Source organism: Hemitrygon akajei, chromosome 6, assembly GCF_048418815.1.
Source record: "Hemitrygon akajei chromosome 6, sHemAka1.3, whole genome shotgun sequence".
Classification (NCBI taxonomy): domain Eukaryota; kingdom Metazoa; phylum Chordata; class Chondrichthyes; order Myliobatiformes; family Dasyatidae; genus Hemitrygon; species Hemitrygon akajei.
This window is the reverse complement of record NC_133129.1, coordinates 49,033,033-49,059,847: the sequence shown is the minus strand read 5'-3', so window position 1 is coordinate 49,059,847 and position 26,815 is coordinate 49,033,033. Positions and strand designations below refer to the sequence as shown.

The following is a 26,815-nucleotide window of genomic DNA, read 5'->3' as shown; positions in this document are numbered from 1 at the left end:
ACGTGCAGGAACAGTGTCATTAGCACACAGAGAGGTCTACTACACTGCAGAAATCTGCTTGAAGGACAAGCTGAAAGTAAAAAAAAATCTAATTTTTGATTGCCTTTTTAAATATTTTATAGAGCAAGCTATATATTGTGGCATGCCGATGAATGCTTGTCATGTTTTAAATAAACATGAAACGCTAGAATAATTATTAGAATATAGAAATGCTCAGAACAGGAACAGGCCCTTCAGTCCATAATTCTGTGCTGAACAAGATGCCAAACTAAACTAATCCCACTTGCCTGGGCCTGGTCTATATCTCGCATTCTTTGCCTGTCTAAATACCTCAAACAATGCTATCGTCGACTTCACCACCTCGCCTAACAGTGTTGTGCAAACACCTATCATGCTCTGTGAGAAAAAAATTACCCACCTAAATCTCCATTAAATATTCCCCCCCCCACACACACACACATCTGAAACATACACCCTCCTGTATTTGAAATTTCTACCTCCTTGAAAAAACAATTCTGACCGTCTACCTTGTCTATGTCTCTCATAATTTTATATACTTCTTTTACGTCACCCCTCAGCCTTCAATATTTTATAGAAAGCAATCCAATTCTGACAACCTCTCCTTGGAGTTAATGCTCTCCAGACTAGGCAAGCTTTTGGAGAACCTATTCTACATGCTTTCCAAAGCCTCCAGATCATTTCAGTAATACAGCGACTAAAACAGCATATAATACTTCAATGTGGCTTGACGGTAGTTTTAGACAGTTGCAAGATTGTCCACTGTCCAGTCCTCTGGAAACCCCGCCCCTTCACCATTCCCCCCAACCCCCATGATTAAAAAGAATACAAGGATCTCTGTTGTGATCCAACCAATCTTGTCTCTTTCCTCTCTCATTAACCTTGGATTAATTTCATCAGGCCCGGAGAACTTACCACCCTAATGTTTTTCATGAGACACAACACTTTCTCCTTCTTGATAGCAACATGCTCTAGAACATCAACATACCACTCCCTCAACACCAGCTCCATAGCAAAGAAAGCCCAGCAGCATCTCTACTTCCTGCGAAGGCTGAAGAAAGTCCATCTCCCACCCCCCATCCTCACCACATTCTACAGAGGTTGTATTGAGAGCATCCTGAGCAGCTGCATCACTGCCTGGTTCAGAAATTGCACCATCTCGGATCACAAGACCCTACAGCGGATAGTGAAGATCATTGGGTTCTCTCTTCCCGCCGTTACAGACATTTACACTACACGCTGCATCCGCAAAGCAAACAGCATTATGAAGGACCCCACACACCCTTCAGACAAACTCTTCTCCCTCCTATCATCTAGGAAAAGGCACTGAAGCATTCGGGCTCTCACGACCAGACTATGTAACAGTTTCTTCCCCCAGGCCATCAGACTCCTCAATACCCAGAGCTTGGACTGACACCAACTTACTACACTCTACTGTGCCTATTGTATTGTTTATTATTTATTGTAATGCCTGCACTATTTTGTGCACTTTATGCAGTCCTGGGTAGGTCTGTAATCTAGTGTAGTTGTTGTGTTGTTTTACGTAGTTCGGTGTAGTTTTTGTATTGTTTCATGTAGCACCATGGTCCTGAAAAACATCGTCTCGTTTTTACTGTGTACCATACCGGCAGTTATGGTCGTAATAACAATAAAAAGTGACTTGACTTGACTTGACAAATCCTACTGTTCTCTATGCTGATTGCCAATGTGAAGTGCTCATTTAATACCTCACCTACTTTTCCTGTCTCCAGGTTTAAAATTTCCTCTTTCGACCTTGAGTGGTCCTACCATCTCCCTAATTACCTTCTTGTTATCAACATACATATAAAATGTTTTGAAATTCCTCCTGTTCCTGCTTGCCAACAGCATTTCATGGCCCCTTTTAGCCTTCTTGATTTATTATTAACATTCTTCCCTACATCCTATATATTACCCAAAGGTCCTGTCTGATTTTGGCTTCCCAAACCTTACATATGCTTTCCTTTCCTTTTTAACTAAGTTTGCAACATCTCTCAACACCCAAGGTTCTCAAAACTTGCCATCTTTGTCTTTCTTTCTCGCAGAATTCTGACCAGCTAGCCTTTAAATTACATCCATATGTGGATTTGACCTTTCACAGCCATTCTCAATCTACTCTTCCCAGCTCCTAACTTATACTGTTGTTATTAGGCTTCCCCCAGTTTAACCCTTAACTACTTTGTCCAGTCTTACCTTTATCTCTAACCATTGAAACTCCACCCATTGCACAATAATGGTCTCTCCTCTGGTTGGATTGTATATACCCATATCAAAAAACTCTCCTGTATACAAACAAATTCTACTGCATCTAATACTCTGTCATGAGGAAGTCCTATTCCATATTGGGGAAATTAAAGTCAGCTAAGACAACAACAGCACAGATAGTTGGAGGGTTGCGGTGTAAGGTGATTTTAATTTCCCCAACAATGATTGGGATCGAAAGATTCAATGGGACAGAATTTGCTAAGCATGCCCAGTACATGTAGATGGCCCATCCAGAGAGGGGGAAGTGCTTAACTTTCCTCTTGGGAAATGAGACAGGGTAAATGACTTATCTGTGAAAGCAACTTGAGACCATAGTTCATTTATTTTTAAAATAGTTTTGGAAGGAGACTGGACTGGGCCACAGGATAAAGTCCTCAACTAGGGCAAGATCAAATTTGAAGGCATTTGGCATGAATGTGTGAAGGTTGATTGGGAGACTGTTGACATGTAAAGGGAAGTTTGGCTTTTAAAGTGAGACAGGGAGAGTTCTGTGAAAGCATGCTCCCATTAGGGAGAAGGGCAAGTCTGACAGGATTAGGGAAAGCTGTTTAATGAGGGATGTTGAGGCTCTGTTCATGGAAAAAAAGAAGGCATATGCCAGGATTGGGCCGCTGGGATCATCCAAGTCCCTTGGGGAATCTACGGGATGTAGGCGCGTCTATAAACAAAGTCAGGAAGACAAAAATGGGACATGAGATATCCTTGGCAGATAAAGTAAATGAGATTTCTAAGAGACTTTGTGAATAAATATGGAGCAAAGGGATAACTAGGCAGGCAATATGTCATCTTAAGGATCATTGTGATTGTCTGTATGTGAAGTCCATGGATATGGCTGAGGTCTTAGATTAATATTTCTCATTTGTAGTTGCCATGGAAAAGGTTATGGAAGCTCAGGAGTTCAGGGAACAGAACAGTGAAGTCCTGAAAAATACTGACATTTTGTAAAAAGGGGTTTTGAGTCACATAATGTAGGGAAAATCCCAGGGGTCTGACCAAGTGCAACCTTTGACATTGACCTTGACCTTATACATTGTGGGAAGTAAGGGGTGAAATGGTTGGTGCCTTGGCAGAGAAGCACATAGTTCCCTGAAATTAGCAAAGCAGATTGACAATGTGGTGAGGAAGAGCTATGGCATGTTTTCCTTCATCTGATGGTGCTTAGAATACAAGCTGAGTCGTCATGTTGTGTCATGTTGGGATATTGAGGAGCAGATAGGGAAACAGATCCTGGAAAGGTGTAATAATAACAGAGTTGCCATGATGGGAGATTTTAATTTCCCAAATATGGATTGGCATCTCCCTAGAGTGAGAGGTTTAGATGGGGTGGAGTTTGTTAGGTGTGTTCAGGAAGGTTTCTTGACATAAGCCTACAAGAGGAGAAGCTGTACTTGATTTGGTATTGGGAAATGAACCTGGTCAGGTGTCATATCTCTCAGTGGGAGAGCATTTTGGAGATAGTGATCATAATTCTATCTCCTTTACAATAGCATTGGAGAGAGATAGGAACAGACAAGTTAGAAAAGCGTTTAATTGGAGTAAGGGAATTATGAGGCTACCAGGCAGGAAATTGGAGGCTTAAATTGGAAACAGATGTTCTCAGGGAAAAGCACAAAAGAAATGTGGCAAATATTCAGGGGATATTTGTGCGGAGCTCTGTATAGGTATGTTCCAATGAGACAGGGAAGTTATGGTAGGGTACAGGAACTGTGGTGTACAAAGCCTGTAATAAATCTAGTCAAGAAGAAAAGAAAAGCTCACAAAAGGTTCAGAGAGCTAGGTAATGTCAGAGATCTAGAAGATTATAAGGCTACTAGGAAGGAGCTTAAGAAGGAAATTAGAAGAGCCAGAAGGGGCCATGAGAAGGTCTTGGCGGGCAGGATTAAGGAAAACCCCAAGGCATTCTACAAGTATGTGAAGAGCAAGAGGATAAGATGTGAAAGAATAGGACCAATCAAGTGTGACAATGGAAAAGTGTGTATGGAACCGGAGGAAGTAGTAGAGGTACTTAATGAATACTTTACTTCAGTATTCACTATGGAAAAGGATCTTAGTGATTGTAGTGATGACTTGCAGCAGACTTAAAAGCTTGAACATGTAGATATTAAGAAAGAGGATGTGCTGGAGCTTTTGGAAAGCATCAAGTTGGATAAGTCACCGGGACCGGATGAGATGTACCCCAAGCTACTGTGGGGGGCGAGGGAGGAGATTGCTGAGCCTCTGGGAATGATCTTTGCATCATCAATGGGGATGGGAGAGGTTCCTGAGGATTGGACAGTTGAGCATGTTGTTCCTTTATTCAAGAAAGGTAGTAGAGATAGCCCAGGAAATTATAGACCAGTGAGTCTTACCTCAGTAGTTGGTAAGCTGATGGAGAAGATCCTGAGAGGCAGGATTTATGAACATTTGGAAAGGTTAAATATGATTAGGAGTAAGTAGTCAGCATGGCTTTATAAAGGGCAGGTTGTGCCTTACGAGCCTGATTGAATTTTTTAAGGATGTGACTAAACACATTGATGAAGGAAGAGCACTAGAGGTAGTGTATATGGATATCAGCAAGGCATTTAATAAGGTACCCTATGCAAGACTTACTGAGAAAGTAAAGAGGCATGGGATCCAAGGGAACATTGCTTTGTGGATCCAGAACTGGCTTGCCCACAGAAGGCAAAGAGTGGTTGTAGATGGGTCATATTCTGCATGGAGGTTGGTCACCAGTGGAATGCCTCAGAGATCTGTTCTGGGACCCTTACTCTTCATGATTTTTATAAATGACCTGAATGAGGAAGTGGAGGGATGGGTGAGTGAGTTTACTGATGACACAAAGGTTGGAGGTGTTGTGGATAGTGTGGAGGGCTGTCAGAGGTTATAGTGGGACATTGATAGGATGCAAAACTGGGCTGAGAAGTGGCAGATGGAGTTCCGTCCAGATAAGTGTGAAGTGGTTCATTTTGGTAGGTCAAATATGATGGCAGAATATAGTATTAATGGTAAGACTCTTGGCAGTGTAGAGGATCAGAGGGATCTTGGGGTCCAAGTCCATAGGACACTCAAAGCAGCTGCGCAGGTTTGACACTGTGGTTAAGAAGGTGTATGGTGTATTGGCCTTCATTAATCGTGGAATTGAATTTAGGAGCCAAGAGGTAATGTTGCAACTATATAGGACCCTGGTCAGACCCCACTTGGAGTACTGTGCTCAGTTCCGGTTGCCTCATTACAGGAAGGATGTGGAAACCACAGAAAGGGTGCAGAGGAGATTTACAAGAATGTTGCCTGGATTGGGGAGGATGCCTTATGAGAATAGGTTGAGTGAACTCGACCTTTTCTCCTTAGAGCGAAGGAGGATGAGAGGTGACCTGATAGAGCTGTACAAGATGATGAGAAGAATTGATCGTGTGGATAGTCAGAGGCTTTTTCCCAGGGCTGAAATGGTTGCCACAAGAGGGCACAGGTTTAAGATGCTGGGGAGTAGGTACAGAGGAGATGTCAGGGGTAAGTTTTTTCTCAGATAGTGGTGAGTGTGTGGAATGGGCTGCCAGAAATAGCGGTGGAGGCGGATACGATAGGTTCTTTTAAGAGGCTTTTAGATAGGTACATGGAGCTTAGTAAAATAGAGGGCTATGGGTAAGCCTAGAAGTTTCTAAGGTAGGGACGTGTTCGGCACAACTTTGTGGGCCAAAGGGCCTGTATGGTGCTGTAGGTTTTCTATGTTTCTATCTATAGAGGACATTTGTGAGACTGCACCTGTAATATTTTGCATAGTTCTGGTCACCTTCCAATCGGAATGATGCAAGTAAGCTACAAAGGGTGCAGGAAAGATTCACAAGGATCGTACTGGAACTGAAGGGCTTGAATTATTAAGAAAGATTGCTTTCTGTGGAGCACAGAAGAATGAGGGGTGAACTTATTGAGATGTATAAAATCATGAGAGCCATAAGTAAGGTGGATGGTCACAGTCTTTTAGCCGTGGTAGGTGAGTTTTAAACTCGAATTAAAGGGGACCTAAGAAGCTAATGTTTTTCAGAGAGTGAGTGGTAGATACAGTAGGTGAAATGAGCTGCCCGGGGAGATGGTAGAGCCAGGTACAATCACTACAATCAAAAGACATTTGGACCAATTTATGGGCAGCGAATGTTCAGAATGATGTGACCACATGCTGGCAAATAAGACTAGCTTAGCTGGAAAACTTGATCGTCACGGATGAGTTGGGCTGAAAGACCTGTTTTCTTGTTGTACAGGTATGCGTTGCTTAACGTCCACGATATGTTCTGTGAAGTCAGATGTTATGTGATGTGGACGTTGTGCGAACACCATACTTTGTCTCTTGCTGCTGCTATCAATAGGAGTGGTTTTGCTGCGTTTGGAAGCCATGATGCACTTTACGGTAACATTTTCGAAAGAAAATTAAACAGAGAGAAAACGCTACTACACTCAAGAGACGTGCGATACACGAGATCGGTTACATCTGCTACGTCACGTTCTCCGGTCATGACTACAGATGTATCTGCGATCGGACGTTGTCCAAATGGACGTTAAGCGGCGCACACCTCTATAATTCTATGATTCAATGTGACTAATTTTAACATTATATTACTCTATCTTTTCCTTTAACTGCAGAGAACTGCTGAATCCCAGATCTATTTCTCTTTGGGCGCAGCAACATTGGGATTTTATTTCCTTGTAGCATTCATCACCGAGAGAAAAGGTGCAAAGGACATCAGTATGTTTATGCAAGGCAATACAAAGAATTAAATCTACAAGCAATGACAATATCTTGTCAAAGAAAATGTTCCCCACTGGCCAATTTGAATGGTGGTTGTTGTGCCTTCTGCATTCTGGAAAGAGAATATGAAATCTCTTCTGATGCTGAATCAACTGAAGGACATGTCAAGAATATTATATCATGATGTCAGGAACACAAGAGAGGAGGACAAATATGGGGGATTTCTAAGGGTATTTGAATAGCTCGATCTAGTTTTGTGCTCAATTAAATTCTGTTTTCCGATGGCCTATATTATCAAAGGAACGCTCACCAATGTCTAAAGGCAGAGTGTTTGCTCCTTTGAGAAATCAGAAACATCCCCATCAAAAACAAAATGTCATCATGTCAAATGGAATAGCTGAAAATGAAATATTGAATGGGATATTATCTTTATCTATTACTCTAAATGGTGTTTATATTTATGTTTTGTATACTTTCCACTTCAGAGATTACCTGTGCTTGAAATATTGAAAGATGGGAAATGAAACAGTTTGCCCCAAATTTAATCACACTTCCCAACCAACATGATTTGAATTCTCCTGGCATCTCTGTCATTATAAATAATCTGTGTTTACATTTTAAATCATATTCATATTACTTGTGAATAATACTTCCTTCATGCAGCAGCTGTAGTTTCTCAAAACTATTGAGAGTTCTAAAAATAGACATTCCTATATGAAACTCTTTGCTTCCCCTCTTAACCAGAACAGATACAACGTTCAAAAGAATATTACAAAGTGATTTTAGATGCAAGATTATCATGGCATTACAGCCTATTATTACCATTATTAGCTAAATTATTTGTATTCCAGATTTGCATATTTGGAATTAAAACTATAATTAAAACAGAATGAACTTATTTACTCTATTGAATGGAGTAAAATACACTTCCCAGGATTGAAATTAGACTGACATTTTTACAAAGGCAAAGATTGGGACGAAGTGCTTGCTTGAAAGCACTAGCTTAAGGAGGAGAGAAAAGCAAGAAAGCGGAAAGGTTTTGAGGTAGTTTCATATCTGAGTGGCAAGACCATCAGTAGTAAGGTGAATTAAGTGGGGATGTACAAGCGGGCAACACCGGGAAGGTTGCATGGCTGCTAGAAGTTATAGGGACAAGCAGGGAATAGCATGGGGGAGTGGAATATAAGTATGCGAATGATAAAACTAAGGTAGTGGTGGACTGTGAGCCAATGTAGGTCAGTGAACACAAAGCATGTTTTGAATAAATCAGCATCATTTCCTTCACTACACAGACAGCCACCACGTTTAGCACAAGGAGGCTACATTAGTGTTTTCCATTATTTCACTACCATCTAGGAGATGCTCAGGAAGAGTTAAATCTAAATCTTCATGTAATAGAGATTTGTCTTTTGTACCAACACACTAGCCTACCTTATATCGCACAGGAAATCCTTTTTTTTTAATATTAGTTGGTAAAGAATTTCTCCAGGGAGTTTCAGACCTTGAAATGTACCTGTAATACATGGGCTGCTAATACAGCTTGAAGCAAAGAACGTGATGAAAGACTTACCCCATTCTTTGGGTAGGCTATCCACCCCAGCTCTCCCATTACAGCTCTGGAGTCTAGTAAATTAACTGTAAAAGCAAATAACGAAACAATCAGCCAAGTTTGCATTAATCCATGGCTGCAGACAAAGCCAGCTGCAGATAATTTAAGAAGGCTAGAAACAAAAAGCTAACATTCATCTTAAGGAAGAGGCATCCCTCTGATGCAGCTATTAATTTCACATTTGCACATTACATAGAATATACAATTCAACACCAGCATGCATTTCAACAGTATCTTTGTTAAGAATGCACTTTTAAGAAAAGGGCAAAATTATCATGCAGTATCTGGAACTTTCTTTCCCCAAGAGTCTGAGAATATGAGATTATATTGGCAGATGATATCAGTAGGTTTTTCTCATCAGTACCAAAAGATATAAAGAAAAGACAAACAGTCCACTAGCAGTAGACTTCAACCGAATGACATAGTTGAAAGTAAATGTATTATCTATGTACATGTCACCATATACTACCCCGAGATTCTTTTTCTTACAGGCATTCACAGTAGATGCAAAGAAGCACAATAGAATCAATGAAAAACTATACACAAAGGTGAACAAATAAAAAAATGTCCTTATGAAGACAAACTGTTCAATTACAATTCATTAATTAATTGAGACACTAAATAAAAAAATAATATTGAGAACATGAGTTCCAAAGTCCTTGAAAGTGATTCCATATGCTGTGGAACAGTTCTGTGTCGATGTGAGTGAAGTAGACAAGGTTTACTGGTCTTATACTGTCGTTCATTTAAATTGGAGCATCATAACAGTACAGTATTCTCAAATACAGCATTGCTGCATGTTTTGTTAAACTTACTTTTAATTATACTTAGTTTGACTGTTTTTTTTTTGTAATTTGTGCTCTGCATTACAAAATGATTTATTTCATATCTGCAAAAGTGTTATTTTTCTCAGGAAAACAGTGCAGCTATGCATATTCCATTTAATTAAAAGCATAAGTTAACATGAATGAAAAAGAGACCTATTTATCTTGTTTTAATGATATATTAAATATGAAAATAATGTGAATAAATGTGTTTTGGGGCTCCTTGTGCTATTACACACTATCTGAAATACAGTGAACCACATGCCAATTCTGAGAACCCACAGTCATTAGACCTGTGCATTCTTCTGTTGTTGACAACAGGAATCAATGTGGGTATTGACTGTAAAATTTTAACAGTGATCTAAGCAAAAAAAGAGCTCAGTTCAGTTACTGACTCATTGGGGGAAGTATAAAAATGTCATTCATCTAGCAGGATGTTTTCTGTGTCCATACCTCTATGAAACTTTCAAAGAGATGTGAATAACACATTTCAATAATAAGTTGAGGACAATATGTACATTTCTAATAATCAATGCTGAGTTCTTGATGTTGACAGAATGTGCAGCTCTGTTAAAGTTTTCCAATGGACAAGAAATTTCTTTACCAATTCATCCATGAATATCACACTATGTCATGCATGCTTTGCCTTATTATTTGAAGGAGTTTTTGGAGCTATTTATGGTAACCACTTAAACTGAAGGAGTATCCTACATGTAGTTGTCATTCAATAGAGGAGGAAAGCTGATTTTTGGAAACAAATTTGTCTCTTGGTTATGACACTCACAAATATTAAATTAGTGAATTTTCTCTAAAAGGCTTCCTTTTATATTTGTCTATAATAGTGTCTTTCAGTTTACCCATCAAGCTCAGTTACTGGCTGGTGGTTAGTCTCAAGCTTTTTTTACTGTATGGTTGTTAATGAGGAATGACATCACCTACACACATTTAATATTAATGATACCTTTTTTTCACACAAGGTCATACGTGTAACATAAAAAGATGAAACACTATGCCACAGTAAAATTTATAATTGCCGACTATTTGTCTTACTGACATTTTGTGTGCTGTTACTTCACAGAATAACAATACTCAGTGCAGTTAATCTTCCATTTCGGCAATTTCCTCAAAATGTTTCTCATGTCCGCTTTTTAATAATTAACATCATTTTCAGTCTGAATACAGGCACAGATCTTGGATGTTGACACATTGTCATGAACTAATTTTAATCGGGTCACAACAATTAACGTTATATTTCTCAGGATTAAAAGAAGAATGCCCTCTACAGCTCTGGGGTCTGACATGAACAAAGTGGTGTATTGATGTGGTCTCTGTGCCAAGTGCTTGTGAAATGCCAAGATGTGGATAAGTCAGATAAGATAAAGATTAGAAAGAGATATTTCCATTGAGAATGTGTGAAAAAAAAAGCCTATGCATTGCACAGATACAGGGAGGATATTTGTAAGAACAGCTCTTGACACTGGAAGATGTGCTTCTAAATATACATCATGTATGAGGCTATGACACCACTTGACAACCAAGCAGCTCTTGAGCAGGACTTTCCCAACAGATAAACACTATCCAAATCTTCAGAATGTTGCACCATTTCCCCCTGCTGAAAATAAATGCAGCATTACAAAACTAAATGCAATGCAGCTTCTTAACATGCACAATGCTCTGTCGTACAGTGCAGCAGCATCTGGTGCATGCGCAGCCAAGAGATGTGCTGTCAGGAGAGGGAACGGCTTCAGCTGCTTTTACAGTTTGCACAAACCAGAAGATCTGTGTGGTTTTGAAGTTTCAGAGCTCATTTGCTTCCTTCCCTTGCATGCCCACTTCTTGTGTCATTAGGGGATCTGGCTAATGGATTAAGACCATATTTATGTGGTGTTTGTGCGTGAAGGGTACAGGGATCGAATATCAAGCAGAAAGGCATGCAGTGTGTGGGTGACATAATACAATGAAGACTGATTCAGCTGGAATCATCTTTAAGATCTGAAGTACTCAGAATATGTTTTTGGTCAAGTTCAGTGACAGGATGACCTGTTCACTTAAGCTATATTTTCTCTGTGTTTGCATCATTAATCTTTCTAAAGAATAATTACTACAGGCCGTCAGAGAGCCATAAATATACATATCATAAAGATGAACAGTATTCTTGTGAAAATAAAGCTTGCCATTTTGATCTCATAATATCTAACAAATACAACCTGACTAATCAAACAAAGTATGAGCTGTTTCACCTGGATCCCATTTTAAATGTCCAATACTCCATTAAAAAAATCCAATATCACTACATTACCCAATACATCATAACACTAAGTAGATATGTGCATAACAACTAAATAGTAAAACTATTTTAAATCCCAAACTGAAAGATTATTAACAACAAATAATAGGGCTGAGTATATAATACCAACATTTTATACGTAATAATTAACAGACAGCTTGGTCCAACATCAACAATTTCTTTTCGGATCTCTACTTGAAATGAAGCTGAATTATTGAAGGCTCTTTTAACCAGATGAGGGCTAATCACTCTCAGAAGGTTACAAACCACACATGGGATTTTTTTTTACATAAAACATTTATAAAGATCATGCATTGTCGTTCTTGGCCTGAATTTTGTGGTCAGTAGTTAAAGGACTACTAGCGATTTTGAAGAAGGCTGCTTACGATGTTTCAGTGATCTTTTTGCTAAAAATGTTCTTGTTTGCTTGGTCATTTCCAAAGGATCTCAGGCATTGAGTTAACTGATGCTATCAAACAAGCTGGCATCATTAATAGACGATTAATAGACCAATTACATTGAAAATTCTTATTTATTACAAAACAAGGAAGAGAAAAGCACTATTTTTTGTTTAAAATTTTTGTAATTGTTTTTTATTGAAGTAAAGATTAAATGGAAACTGCAGTACAAACATTAAAAATAATAACTTGTAATCATTATGTTAAAAGTATAGTTTTGAAATAAATAGGACAAAATAAAATCTATTACACAATTGAGACCATTCAGCACAATGTGTCCTTGTTGCTCAGCCTAGCCCCAGCTTCCTGTTCTTGATCTGCTAGCCTGCAAATTCACAGTTCTTCATCATCCAGGCTTTTGATTAAATTTAATGAGGGTTCTTTCTCCACTAACCTTACGGGCATTTGATTCCAGACGCTTATAGAGCTTTCCCACATCTCTCTTACAATTCTCCAACCAGTCAAAGCAGGATTAGTGTAAACTGATGGTCAATGCAAACTCAGTAGGTCAAAAGCCCTGTTTCATTCTGTATCTCTATGTCTCCATGCCTCTTGGATTTTGATCATTCATTGAAGGGAAAGAAATCCTCTTATTTAATCTAACATGTCCCTTGTAATTTTATATATCTCACTAACAGTCCTTTTGTATTCTGAGGAAAGCAACACCCCATCTTTCCTCAGATCCAGTTTTTCAGTCTTTTCAATATTATTATTAAATAATTCTGTACAACCTCCAGCACAAGTTTGTCCTCCTTGTAAAATGTGACCAGACTGTTACTAATACTCAAGCTATGGTTAACATGCATTGCATACTGTACATCTGAGGAAAGGACAGTGACAGTAAGGACAGTAAGATTAGTTTTTAAGGGCAAGAAAGGTAGATAATTTCGGGTTACTATGTCATTAAAAGCACTTATAAGTCATATTTAACAAAGCATAATGTTTTCAAAGTTTCTACACTGAGTAAAGCTTGTGGATCCGTTTTTTTTTAAGATTACACTCGGTAAGTTTAAAAAATTGTTGAAACTGAGAAAAGCCGGGCAATCACACAGAGGAATGTATATTTAATTGGACATATGAATTCTCTGGAAGCTGCTGCCAATTCAATAATATGAATGAAAGCTAATAATTCCACTATCATTAAGGTGCAAAATCTGGTTAACTAACATATTAAAAATTTTAGAGATTTGGACTTCTATATAAAATTACCATAGAAGATCAAATCACATGAATTAACTTTCAAACTGTAAGAAATATTCTTTGCTATAAAACTATAGCATTTGTAAGTATTCATTTTAAGTGATAGCTTTTCCTAGATCATTTTTTTTATTTTTGTGCTACGAGTTAATTAGTTAGAATATTATTAACAACTCACTAACTCTTGATTAAACAAGGTTTAGTATTTTCAAGAGCTGATGCAGTGGTGATGAAAACAATAATTGTCAGCTCTTATCAAATCATCAATTCTATGTTGAATTCATCTGCAAAACACTTGAACAATCCGCCATGTGGAACTTTATTGCTGACAGCATCTTCACGTCTAACTGCACACGTGCTGATGACAGAAGTTGCCGGTTTTACAGGGTAATGATGACAAGATTTATCCTCATTAAAGCCTGATTCCAGAGCTTGGAAACTGCCTATTGCAGCGTCAAATGACTCGCCTGATATTTTAACTAATAAGGTAAATAATGAATGGTTTTCCCTCTATTCATACTGATTACACCCACACAATTGGTATTTTCAGCATCATAATTATATAATAATTCACCAAAGTTTATGCAAATTATAGATTCAATAAAGTTTGTTTTATTGGATTCTTCATTTCTTATCTGAAAGCCAGACCTGTTGTTCCAAAATCCTACATATTTCATGACTAGAAAGGGACCAAAAATTCAACTATATAATCTGAGGAGAGAAGCTAGTATTCACTCTCATTGAGTTACAGTATACTCAATTATCTATATAAGTTTATAAGTGTCTGGGTAGTCTTGTTTGTCTGGTGGGATTGGAGCTCCTTTCCAGGGAACACGCTAAGACGGTAGCGCGATATTAATACGCAGCAGCCTCTCCGGACTCTGGATTTGGGGATTGCCAAATGTTATGTGGATTTTCTGGTGTAGTCTGTTTTGTTGTGTGCTTTTGTGATATCATTCTGGAGGAACGTTGTTTCATTTTTTAACTGCATTGCAGTTGTGGTTGCTAAATGACAATAACCTGAATTCAATTCAAAATTCAAAAAAAGTATTATTAATCCTACTTAAATGTAATCAGCTATGCAGAGGCCTCTCTGGGGCACTTTACATGAGGGCGGTAATATTCAGCACATAACTTTGACAGCATATAATATTTTACATGATAATTCATTGATCTTATTCAACCTTCTGGTAATTAAATGGTTTTCTTCCAAGTCAAAATGGGCTCTGTAAGCTCAGAGTAGCATTTCCAAAGGTCTGAAGGCACAACTTCCATTAACTTAGTGATTTCTACAAATTCACAGAGCAAAACTCCAATAATCCTGTATGCTCAGGACCTTAGTAGTGCTGGTTCAGCATAGTTTCCAAATTTTTTCGATGTTCTTCCTATTATGGCACCCACACCATTTTAAATCACCCTTTTTTGAGAATAATATATATTTTTAAAGGGAACCTGAGGGCAGAGCCTCAGTGGGTGGAAAAGATTGTGGGACACAGCACCTGGTGAGCCTTATGCCAACAGCAGATTACTAGATTTTTACTGTAAGTACTTTTGAAAAGTAGTTATTAATGTTGTATAGGAAACCACATGGCTAGTGTTCACAGAGCAACAGTCTCACAAACTGAAGACAACATCCAGTAACAGACGCAAAATGCTGGAGGAACTCAGCACATTAAGCAGCATCTACGGAAAGGAATAAACAGTTGATGTTTTGAGCCTAGACCCTTCATCTGGACATCTAGCAACATGCTTTTGTGATGTTCATTGTTTGCACAGTGCTTCCTGATTATGAGATCATTATTGATTAGTTACTGGACTGAGTATCCAGGAACTGAGACTGCTTGCAACAATACCAGTATTTAAAGAACTAACCCCTAGATAAACTATCCATCTCAGCGAAGATGATTGTGGAAGTACCTAACTATTTAAAATTCTTATTTGGTTTACAAGCAAACTTCAGCAATAGAAACCTCCCTACTTATCTGGTCTGGCTGATATGTGACTCCAGGCCCAGTAATAAGATAGGTCTAAAAAGTGCCCGCTGAGATGGCAAATTGAGGAGGGCTTAAGAATGGACAACAAAAGCTGACCTTGGTAACAAAAATAATGATAGTTAGATAAATGACAGGTCAAATATCTTTTCACTTTGCTGACACCATTAAAATGAAATACTGGCAATTAAGGGACATTAAACTTTTGCCTTGAACTCATGGAAGCACACCAGGTGCAAACAGGGTTGTGAGCTGCACTAACAGCCCACTCACAGTATACCATCCAGGACAAGAATAGGAAGGCCCAACTACACTTCATTTCACTGCAGACAATGCCTCTAAACCAGTTATTTAGCTGGATGATCGATCATTTCTGTTCTCAGAGAAAGTTCATACAGGTACTCCTGTCCGCAACGTTTTCCCAATCTGACATCCCCTGCCTTTTGGTCATCCCAAAGCTGAATTTTCTCCTCCAGTCTGTTGTACTCAGATCATACACAGTGTAGCTTTGGCTGATAACATCAAACCCTGTACAGACTGAACTATTTCGAGGCATCCGCTATTTATTGTAACTCCAGGCCAGCATTCTCATTGAATAAATAGCTGTCCAAAAGCCTGTTTTTTTTCTCTCTCTATACAAAATTAGCTCATTTGGCTGCGTCAGTCAGTTCGAGCAGAGCCTGGAGTATTGCATTGAACTTGGCACACTGGGCTGAAGCGAAGCCAAACGCTTTACACTAGTCCTCTTGAACTGAAGACCTCTGGTTGCAAGACGTTGCTTGGGAAACCTACCGCATCAGCCTTGATGTCTTCTCACTCCCATATAATGAATGAACACCCCGTCAACACTCATCCTCCTGAACCGACGCTGATCTTCCAGATTCATCGATGAAGATCGGTCAGTTAGAAGAGACAGTAAATAGTCCACATCAGAACCATAAAGCTGGCCAGAATCATTGCCTTTGGGAGAGTAGGCAGATTATTGTGCAAGAAAACACCTAATGGCTCACTTTCACAGTTAGAACTCACGATTCAGTTGTACCAGATTCATACCTACATCGGAAGGTTAAGGGCTCAGTCCTAAATTGGATTCATAAGCAGGAAATCTCAGAGCATCTTTGAGGTATCTCTGCACTGTGGTCCGGTGCCATTAACTGAAACATAACACTCTCCTCGCAATAGATTCCTCGCTGCTATTTGGATGAACAACTTACCAACACGTGAAAAACAATTTAATCATTATCCATATTTTGGAGACCACTGCCCGCACAGATTGCAGTTTCTGGGATTACAGTAGTGACTACCTGCCAGGAGTATTTGACTGAAATAAACTTGGGGTAAAATAATTACTGAAATGCAAGTCTTTGTTTTGTAGCCAAGTAGAGCGATTTCCCTAAGCGTCATTATGATGTAGCAAAAACAAGAGTCGAAGTTATTTTGCGGTGAGGCTAGAGGATCTACAGATGAACTCATCATCACAACCCTACTTGTGAAGAAATATTGACCTCAGCGTTCCTTTCAGAAACAAAACACTTCATATTTTTGGAAATAAACATAATTGCGAATTGAAGCCGTGATTGGGAGATAGACAAGCCACTGAACCAAAGATTGCCATTAAGGCACAGAACCGAAACTGCCCAGGGTGAACGATTATCTCCACTGAGACCAGTTCGGCATCCCTCACCTTGTCCTCAAAGACTGCAATCATATCAGGCACAAGACAAAACGAATTTGGCAGAGATTATAACGTTTTGTTTGATATTTGTTTATTTTTCAACGGGTAAAGGAGGAAAACGCTGAAGTTACTCCTCGCGGTTCCACAAGCGCGGGCGCTGGAGGCACAAACAAAACGTCGCGTTATAACGGACAGTGAGGCACCAGTCTACCAGCACTGCCAGCAGAACACAGGTCTTGCCTTAAACAATCTCATGGGAGAAATGGAGGAAAACCCAGGTGAAAACCCCATATAACTGGGATGGAGTTGGGACGAGGAAATAGGAGACACGAGAAAGTTTGCAGATGCTGGGAAGCCGAAGCAAAAAAAAAATGCTGGAGGAACTCAGCAGGTCAGGCAGCACCTATGGAAAAGAGTCAACAGTCGACGTTCTGGGCCGAGACCCTGCTTCAGTACCGAAATAGGAGAAGCAGCTAAACCTCTGAGGGAGGCCAATCGGGCAAAGCGACCACTCTGGCCGGAAAGCGATTTTTGGAGAATTCTTGCAGCGACGAGAACTGCTGGTTAGGGTTAACTAAGTAAGCTCAAATAACGATGGGACAAAATCAGGAGTTTGTTTATAGTCAGTGGGAAATAAATTAATCATCCTATATACAGCGAGGTAAATCCTTTTTAACATCAGCTCACATTGATCTGCCTTCATTTCCAAGTTTCGATAGATTTTGACTAAAGTCTCGAGTCCAGTATTAAGCGAGAGATGGAGCAATTTTATTCTGTTCATACGTTGGCAGTTATCCATGCTGAGCTGTAAGAGCATAGAAGCCCAGTAGAATCTTGTCTAAATCTTTCTGGGCGAGCTAATTTGTTTTGTTTTTGTTTCGCGAAAGCGCATTGACGTCCTACTGTAACGTGCTAACATTTTTCATCCCAATCAACACCGTGCATTACGGAGACTGCGAGCAAACTCCTGACAGTTTAGCACGGCAGAATGCATGGCAGCAGGTTTAGCCACATTTTTTGCCTGTCACAAATATCTACCTGTAAATGATTAACTGCTACTAGCTGAAAAATTGGCTCTGTTTACCAGTAGAACAGATATTTAAATATTATATTCTCCCTTGCTTTTTTAAGAAACACGCATCTCCCTCTTTAACCTTCCTGCTCTTTGCTATACGAGTATCATAAATTTGCCTGATTCATTCCGCTAGATTCTGCCTCAGGGTTTGAAGACATCACCAACAGCCCTTAATGCACAAAACCTCCTTTCCACTGTAGTTGCTGTAGCCATTGAAAAAGAAGTCCTCTTTAGTGAGATATAAAGGAATAAATTAGGCCCTACAGAAGAAGGGAATATCCTTTACAGGATACAGAGATGTTTGTAAGTGTCCGCGTTTATACTGCCGCTAATCGGCCAGAATTGAGGAGGGTTAAGAGTCAGATATGTATGTGGGGTCTGGAGTCACATAGATTTAAATTGTTCTTGTACCGAGGATGGGGGGAACTGAAAGCCAGCAGCTTAAGCGCTTCACCACCAAATACAATTTTCGGTATCAAATAATCAACTTTCATGCTGGATCCAAATCCGTGTTGGAAATGACTCAAGGAACAGTGTAGATGCTGTTTTGGACTGTTTCTGCCTGGTCAGTAGCAGGTGTAATGTCCCATCCCGAGAACACTAAGGCGCTTATTGATCTTAAACAGGAAACAGTCGTGGCTGAAAGTGTGAAGGACATTTCATACGCAAAGAGACAATTATCAATATTACCTGCTTCAGAGGTGATCGAGACAATCCCACAACTTTATGACAGCATAATTATCAGGCATCTTAACATTCTGCAAGATTAGCTATTTTAACAACAGCGATATTTTCTAATTATATTATTACCCAGCTTTCCTCTTGGAAGGCACAGTATTGTAAATTATCCGCTACCCATTTTGAATCTGTTTTCGTGTGTGTTTGCCTTGTGCCAAGGATCTTCCAACCTTTATAGCAAAACCAAAGAGGACACGAATTATTAAAAGCGTCCTGCCGAAGGGTCTCGGCCCGAAACGTCGACTGTACTGTTTCCCATAGATACTGCCTGGCCTGATGAGCTCCTCCAGCATTTTGTGTGTATTGCATGGATTTCCAGCATCTGCACGTTTTCTCTTGTTTACTAAAAGTGTTTTTCGTAAAACAAGAATAAGCTTAAAATTGAGGTAACAGATATTTTAAACTGACAGCAATAAAACATCAGCTTCATTCACATAATGCAGTTCAATAAAATCGTGGATTTAAAATTTCATGGACAGTAATGACGATTCTGGCACGCTGGTTCATTTTCTGAAAAGATATGTTGACCACAGACTACAAACGGGTGTTACTTCAGTTGCAATGATTAAGTGCTAACTGAGCCAATAAATAGTGACGGTTCTAACCCCCTCACATCCACTGCACCCATGTAGACTACCACAGCCTACAAATCAAAACAACTTTCTGTCATAAGGTAAACAACGAAAAGTGGAAAAATAGGAAAGACATGCGAAGATAAGAAACAGGACCGAGGTTTCAAATAATTCACAAGTAATTCTATCTTAAGCGGGGAATTTTAGTGATAACAGCAATGTTTTGAATTTATATAGTTTTTATTTACGAAATAGTCATTGTAGCATTCCAATTCCACAATCATTCAAACATGAACGGTAAATGTAAGAAATTTGATTTTTTTTCTATTAAGCTTCGAGTGAAGCTCATCACTATTTAGAAAGTATGTTCTGGTTACCTGAATTTGCAAATAGTTTTATCTAAAAGGGAAACACAACGGTGTGTATATATATATAGTTCGATTTTCATCCGTTCTCCGAGGGACAAGTTTATTTCTGCCCATTGATGTCACCCTTTACAGTCCCAACCCTCATAACAACCACAAGATCATTCAAACTTTTCATTTTCTGCTGCAATAGATGTACTCTTTATGTCTTATGGTCTGTAGGATTGTGATTAGCATGCGAACGCGGGAGAAAGTCAAAAAAAAATTAGTTTCATAACTGGCAGTATGAAAGGCCGATTGAGATTTCATTGTCCACCAAATAAACCACGGTGCTCAAACGGCGGGCGAACATTCACTGCCGTTGTCTGCACAAGGCCGCTACGATTAAGCTTCCCAATTTGGCTTTGCTTTTGTTTTTTTTAAATCACATTGGTTTGAATTTCCGTACATACTGAAAGATACGGGCCTTGCATCAAGATTCCGGGAGCATACTGAAAAGGAAACCAGATACAAAGAACAAATCTATACCAAACACGACAGTGCAGCCTAAGAAGACTCGGGTGCATTTAAAACATTAACCGTGGGTCACAACACCAGTCACTCCTATCGGCTCGCTCTCTGCCATTAAATACACGATATCAACCCCCAATGCCATCTCACGCCAAATGTCTGTTGCAAATATAAGGCCACCGAAATGCCCTCGTTGTTAACGGAGATAATTCCGGCGGCCGGGTGGGATGGGGGTGGATTTACTACTCAAGTGAGAATGACTCGGTTCGGTAAACTTTTTAGATAATGCTGTGTTTTTTTTTATACTGAATACAAATTGCATTATCAAGGTCAAAAAGAATTTCATATCCCCGAAAGACCGGACGCATAGCAACCGTCTTCACCCCGCAAACTCTCCCGAAAGTTTCAGAACGGGTGAAAATGTTACGGGTCGGGCCGTTGCTGACGACTGGGGAATTCAATGTGACTTGGAAACTGGTTGTCAAAGGCAGAACCTGTTCACATTCGTGTTTAAACCCTACTCACTCCAGACAAAAAGCAAGTCACTATAAAATGACGCTTAATGTTAAGTTTGCAGTTGCAATCTATTTATTTGCACAATTCCCTACTCGCCCTGACAGTTGTGCCCATATTTATGCCGCTGGCGGCAGCGAGAGCTGACCGCAGCTGGAGCCTTCACCAACAGTGAAGTTAGAATGGGGCAGTTTCCTAAAGCCGGGGTAAGGCATGGCGAGGGGCAACCCTTCGTGAGGGAGAAGACAGTAACGAACAGTCAGTCACCAGTGCAGGAGAGAGTGGATGAGTCCGAAAAGAAGAAGTTCACGGAGGAGAGGTGACCGATCAATCGAGGTTTCATCCGAAGATTTAGTAAATCGGGTTCTGATCTCAGCATCCCGAATCGCATTGAGCGTTTGTAGTGTATAATTTGCATTTAAATATACGTCGATTGAAATACTGGGGGTGGGGAATGAAATGTCGGGGCGAGTGCCTGACCCAGCATTAGAAAGTCAATGATCTGTCCCAGGAGTGTCAAAGCGGGGCTTGTGGTAACTGGAGTGATGGTTCCAGAGGGTCGGGATGGAGGTTGGGGGTTAGAGGGTGGCGATGCAAAGGATCAGGGGTATGCCTCGGGGTCGCAGAATAGTGTGCGAAGGGTCAGGGGTGTAGGTTGAGGCCGGAGGGTGGGATCTAGAGGGTCCATTCAGGTGGGGGTTCGGACGATGAGCTGTGGGTCACCGGACTGCGGGAGGAGTTCCCAGGATAGAGCTGGCCATTACCCCGCGCCCCTTCAGCTCAGCCAGGGTCTGAGCCTGGGCTTACCTTGGTTGTGTCCCGCGGCCCCGTTGCACCCCTCTAGTATCCAGCAGACCAGGCAGCAGAAATAGGGATAGGTCCGACAGAGAAGTGCCACCGGGAGGAGGGCGGCCGCGCTCCGCCGCCGCTCCATGGCTCGGCCCGGGCCGGAGGAGTGAGTGCGCGACCAGCACTCGGCGCCTCAGAGCTGCTGACAGTGCGGCAAGTGGCCCAGGGGGACGGGGAAGCTGATAACTCGGCGAACGGGTGGGGGTGGGGGAGAAGGTGCAGACTGTGCACCACACACACTCACACACAGAGGGAGGGAGGGAGGACAGGACTGTACACACACACGCGGAATTGAGGCGGGTTGTGGTTGGAGATAGATGGGGATATCTGGTTCTAATCTCTGCACCAGCCCCACATCCTCGCCCTGCCTTCCCGATGCCCCTCAACACACTTCCCTATAAGTGAGCGAGGGAGACTGAGACACTGCTCTCTCTCTCTCTCTCCCTCTCTCTCTCTCTCTCTCTCTCTCCCGTTCGCTCGCTCGCTCTCTCTCTCTTCCTCCCTCTCTTCATACCCACACACACCACGGGGAGCGTGAGTGGGGGTGGGGGGGAAGAGCGGGGGAGGTGGGAACAGTAAACCCAGGCGGTGCGCGGACCTGTCAATCAGCCCCGGCACAGCCAGGCAGAAGTTGGGAGAGGACTTGCTGCGGCAACCGTTCTGCAGCCCTGCGGAGCATGCCGACTCGGGGCGCCGGGAGAGATCCTGCATCCTCCACCCTCAGTCTCTGCGATACCCTCCATCCCGGCCGTGGTCAGAGAACGGCAGTGCGGGATGTGGTCCCCAATACCCCCGGGATCACTCGTGCATGACAGGGAATTATATAATGGACCAGGTCCACGTGAGCACGTCCACGGTGGGTAGGCAGCACCCGGTGATATGGGCATTATCCCGGAATCACTGCTCGCCGCCTTCCCTTTCGTTATCGGAACTTGAGCATCTCGCCCGGCTTGAGGCCAACATGTTTTATCAAATAGTGAAACAGGTTCCACGGCGTTTTACTCTCGATATCAACATGTCACACCACCACTCTGGTGACATCATATTTAAAAGATCAATAATTGGAAACTGCACGAAATCTAAAGTAGGTTCTAATAGAAAAATAATTACGCTATGTTATACTCAAGAAAATCCATGTCCGGCGGTTATTTATTCCAGGAATTCATTTTACTGCCGTTAATTCCTTTATAAATTGGGTGTCTTTATTTTAAGTCTCTAATTTGATTGTGTGTGTATATATATATACGTACATACATACATACACACACACACAATCAAATTATATATGTGTGTATATATCTTTCTGGGTTGAATTTTTGAAACTCCTTTTTAGAATTGTAAATAATGAACCCTCTTTCCCGCTTCACCCTTCCTTCAATGTAAAATCGATTTAACGAGCAGGATTTCACTTTCTACATTCCCTCTCATCGAACACTGCAACTTCTCAGATTCAGCTCCCAGCTGCAAACCTTTGAGCTGACAGACTTTTAAGCAGCACCTATGCCGAATGTCTGAAGTGGTCCATTTGCTGCGGACGCCTCTTGTCAGTCCCGAGACTCTGCTGATTCCGCTTTACAGAGCGAGCCTGTTCCACCAAAAATATGTTTCACCCCCGACTGGTCCAACCTGTAAAGTTGAATTTGCATGGCCAACACGGACAACTTCAATACACCAATCGGCACATTATTCACAATTTTACAACTAAATACTGATGTCACAACACAGCAGCGGCGGGTGTCATAATCAATCCTTCGCCTTCCCGCGGCGAACAGAAATGTGCTGCAAAACGCGGTAAGCAGAATTATTGATGAGATGGCAGATGAAAAGTTAGAAACTTATTCAGTAGTGACATAGCTTGGGGTGTGTAGAGATACTGGTTACAGTCATACAGCTTGTTACAGCGGCGACGACTGGTCATTTTTTAAGATCCCTCTCTACAGTTTGTTGTGGATCGATGGCTCACGTTACCGTTTTAGACACGGTTCGGCGCGGTTTTTTTTTTATTTCGTATGTTTATCGTATCGCAAGACACTGATGCAGTGCAGGGATTTGTGTGATGTAATGTCTGCAAAACTGTAGCTCCGAGTAAACAGGCAGGTACATCTGGTTAATTCTCCTAATTTACGCCGTCTTCGTTAAACAAGGATGCACATTCTAATTTGTATTCTGAGGGCGTGACTGTGAAGGTCAGTTCCCCAAAGAACTTTACTTTACACACAAGAAAATCAAACCTGATAGTTCACACGTAGAAAACTAACACTTATTGGTTGGAAGTGGCTGTCATTGTTAAATAATTCATTTAAGCAAAGCAACACGGACCAGCGCAACCATAACGCCGTGAAACTTCAACAGGAAATGTCGAGTTAAGTCTCTGAAATAAAGAATTTAGCAATGGAAAGTTTAACTTTCTTTTTTATTTGTTTGAAATAAGATTTGAGTACAGCTAAGAACTCTTATATGACATTTAATAGGTTCCTGATATTCAAACATTAAACTCATTCAGTCTCGGGTCAACTCTGCAGGACAAAAAGGTTTCCTGTTGGAAGTTAGTACTGAAAGTTGTGGAAGACGGGCTTTGATTATCGGTAAAAGATTAAGGAATTGTAATTCCGCTCTTAACAATACTATTTGAATTGGGGACATTTAGAATGTAATGCTATTTTATACAAACATATACTTAAAGACACTGGTACATAATGTAAAATATTGTAACGAAAATTATAATATCGGTAATTCTAATTCAAAATATTCCTCAATGAGCCATTAGCTTTTTCGAAGGGAAGACAGATGGATTTTTAACTTACAAGGAAAACAGTGGTTATGGAGTCAAGTAGGAAATGACGTGAAAACAATGTTTTCATATGGCCTAAACGTCCTGTCGCAGGTCTTTCTACTTCTTACTACAAATGGTTCAATTCCACCTGATTAAAGTGAACAATGACTTAGAAACAATAGTGATTTAAAACTATGGTGAAGAAAATAATGTTCCCTGACAGGGATCTTATCACTTCTGTTTGGCAAAGAAGAATCATTTGGCTTCTCATGACTGTTCTGAAAAATTCAGAATATAATATTGGTGTTGTTGGGCAACCATCCTGAACAATCAACACTAATTAGTCCACATGACTTGGGGACTAGCTGTGGAGTGCCAAAGTCATCTAGTCCGCAATTGTTCCACACTTCCCACAGGGCTTAACACAAGTTAATTATATACTGAAGCCCAAAATATTATTTCCTGAAAAAATTCCATTTGAAGGAACTGATATCAATAGCTCTGACCATCCATTGCCTAGATTGGCCACTCACTCACTAACATCAGAATCAGCTTTGGCATCATTGTGAAGTCTGTTGTTGCAGCAGCAGTATAGTTCAAGACATAACAAGTTACCATAAGTTACAAAAATAAATAAATAATGCAAAAGTTGAATACTGAACCTGTATTCATGGCTTCCTGGACCATTCAGAAATCTGAATGGACAAAGTTATTCGTAAAATGTTTACTGTGACCTTCAGGGTCCTCCTCACTAATGGTAGTAAGGTGAAGAGGGCATGTCCCAGATGGTAAGGGACTTTAATGATGGATGCCGCCTTCTTGAGTCACTGTCTCTTCAAGCTGTCCTCGACAATGGGGAGGGTACTGCCCATGATGGAACTGGCTGAGTCTACAAACCTTGGCAGTCTCTTGTGATCCTCTATGTTGGATGCAACCAGTCAGGACACTCTCTGACTACACAGACTTACTTCAATCTATCTTCCCAATCTTCAGACCAAGGTGGGACAATCCATTGTTATCTAGTCCCCCAATATCTAAAGAAACAATAATTATATTGTAATTCAGGCATGCATTCTCTGCCTACAAAATGCCCAAATTCATAGTCAAATTTTCAAGCTCTCCTTTCCAGTTGTGATCAAAATTGTGAGTGCTATTAAGCTGTGCCATTCACAATTGTGTACAATGATCTAAGTGTGGCCACTCTAATAAATTACCAAATGCCAGAATTACTTCAACTATCTCATCAACATTAACATTTAATACATCCAGCATATGATTTGTTTTACACAAGCAGTAAGATTTTTTTCTCTGACAGGTATTACTTATTTCCAGGTTGGATCTGCCAGTTGTCTGCCAGTTCTCAAGTTCATTCAAATCCTTCTGCAGCTTATCTTGTTCAGGTTTGCAGTTTAAAACCACCATCGGCTACATAACATCTGTAGATTTAGCCATTGAGCTCCCAGTTCCAGATCATTTATGAGGATTTTAAGCAAAAGAGATCCAAATAAGAACAGATGATATTCCCTGGACTACCATCATGACTAGTCTTTTGATGAATTAGTTATATATTTCTTGTGAAATATTTCTACTACTCTTCTTTTATTTTCAATCCCAACTTTTCCAGAACTATATCAGAAACGCTGCCAAATTCCAAATACACCATAAAGACTGTTACACAATCAAGTTCCTTCATCATATGCTATAATGAAAACAGGCATTTACAACAGTAAAGACTTACGTTCATGAATACTGATTGTTTTTTGCATTGTTAGAAAGTTGTTTACCATCAATAGACCTCTCCATAACATTTCAGCTATATCCTCAGTGAATGTAAAACTCAGTGCTCTACAGTTTCCACAGAACACTTCTGTCCAGTCCTTTGAAAATGGGAATAACATCAGCCTTTCCCTAGTCCAAATGGATTTCCTATTGTTCAGGATTATTGGGAAGTTCGTGCCAGAACTCTTGCAAATCCTTCTTTCCTCCCTCAACAATCCTTGAATGCATCTTAGTCAGACATTTTGGTTTAACCAGAATGTGCAAGACATCACATTTCACAGCACAGAATTCTCTAATTCTAATTCTCTCCTTGGTGAGACCACTGTTCCTTATTTACAAGTAACACAACTAGTATGATTCATTCCTGCTCTCTCCATCCTTGACTGTTAATAGGAACTGTATAATTCAGTAACGCTATCGCACAATACAAGTTGAGATTATTTGACTGTTATGTTGCATACATCTGAATGATATTCCAAGTTATTTATTTATCTTTCATATACTGTTTTGTAAATAACAATAATTATTTTAACATTGGTTACTCAGCAGCAATTACTCTAAGGATTGGTGAATTGTTCAAGC

The 26,815-nt window shown here is 40.4% G+C and overlaps 1 protein-coding gene across 2 annotated transcripts in view; it reads right to left on the bottom strand.

Annotated features, from left to right (window-relative positions):
* LOC140729064 (ephrin type-A receptor 5-like) overlaps positions 1-22,369 on the bottom strand; it is a 326,116-nt gene extending 303,747 nt beyond the window's left edge. The window contains exons 1-2 of one of the 2 annotated variants that reach the window (XM_073048348.1): positions 21,640-22,369; positions 8,589-8,653 (exon numbers count right to left, since the gene is read on the bottom strand). In XM_073048348.1, the coding sequence (XP_072904449.1) occupies positions 8,589-8,653; positions 21,640-21,766 (192 nt within the window). In that variant the 5' untranslated portion in view covers positions 21,767-22,369. The remainder of the gene's footprint in view (positions 1-8,588; positions 8,654-21,639) is intronic. The other variant, XM_073048347.1, reaches the window with a different exon arrangement.
* Positions 22,370-26,815: the final 4,446 nt, after the last annotated feature.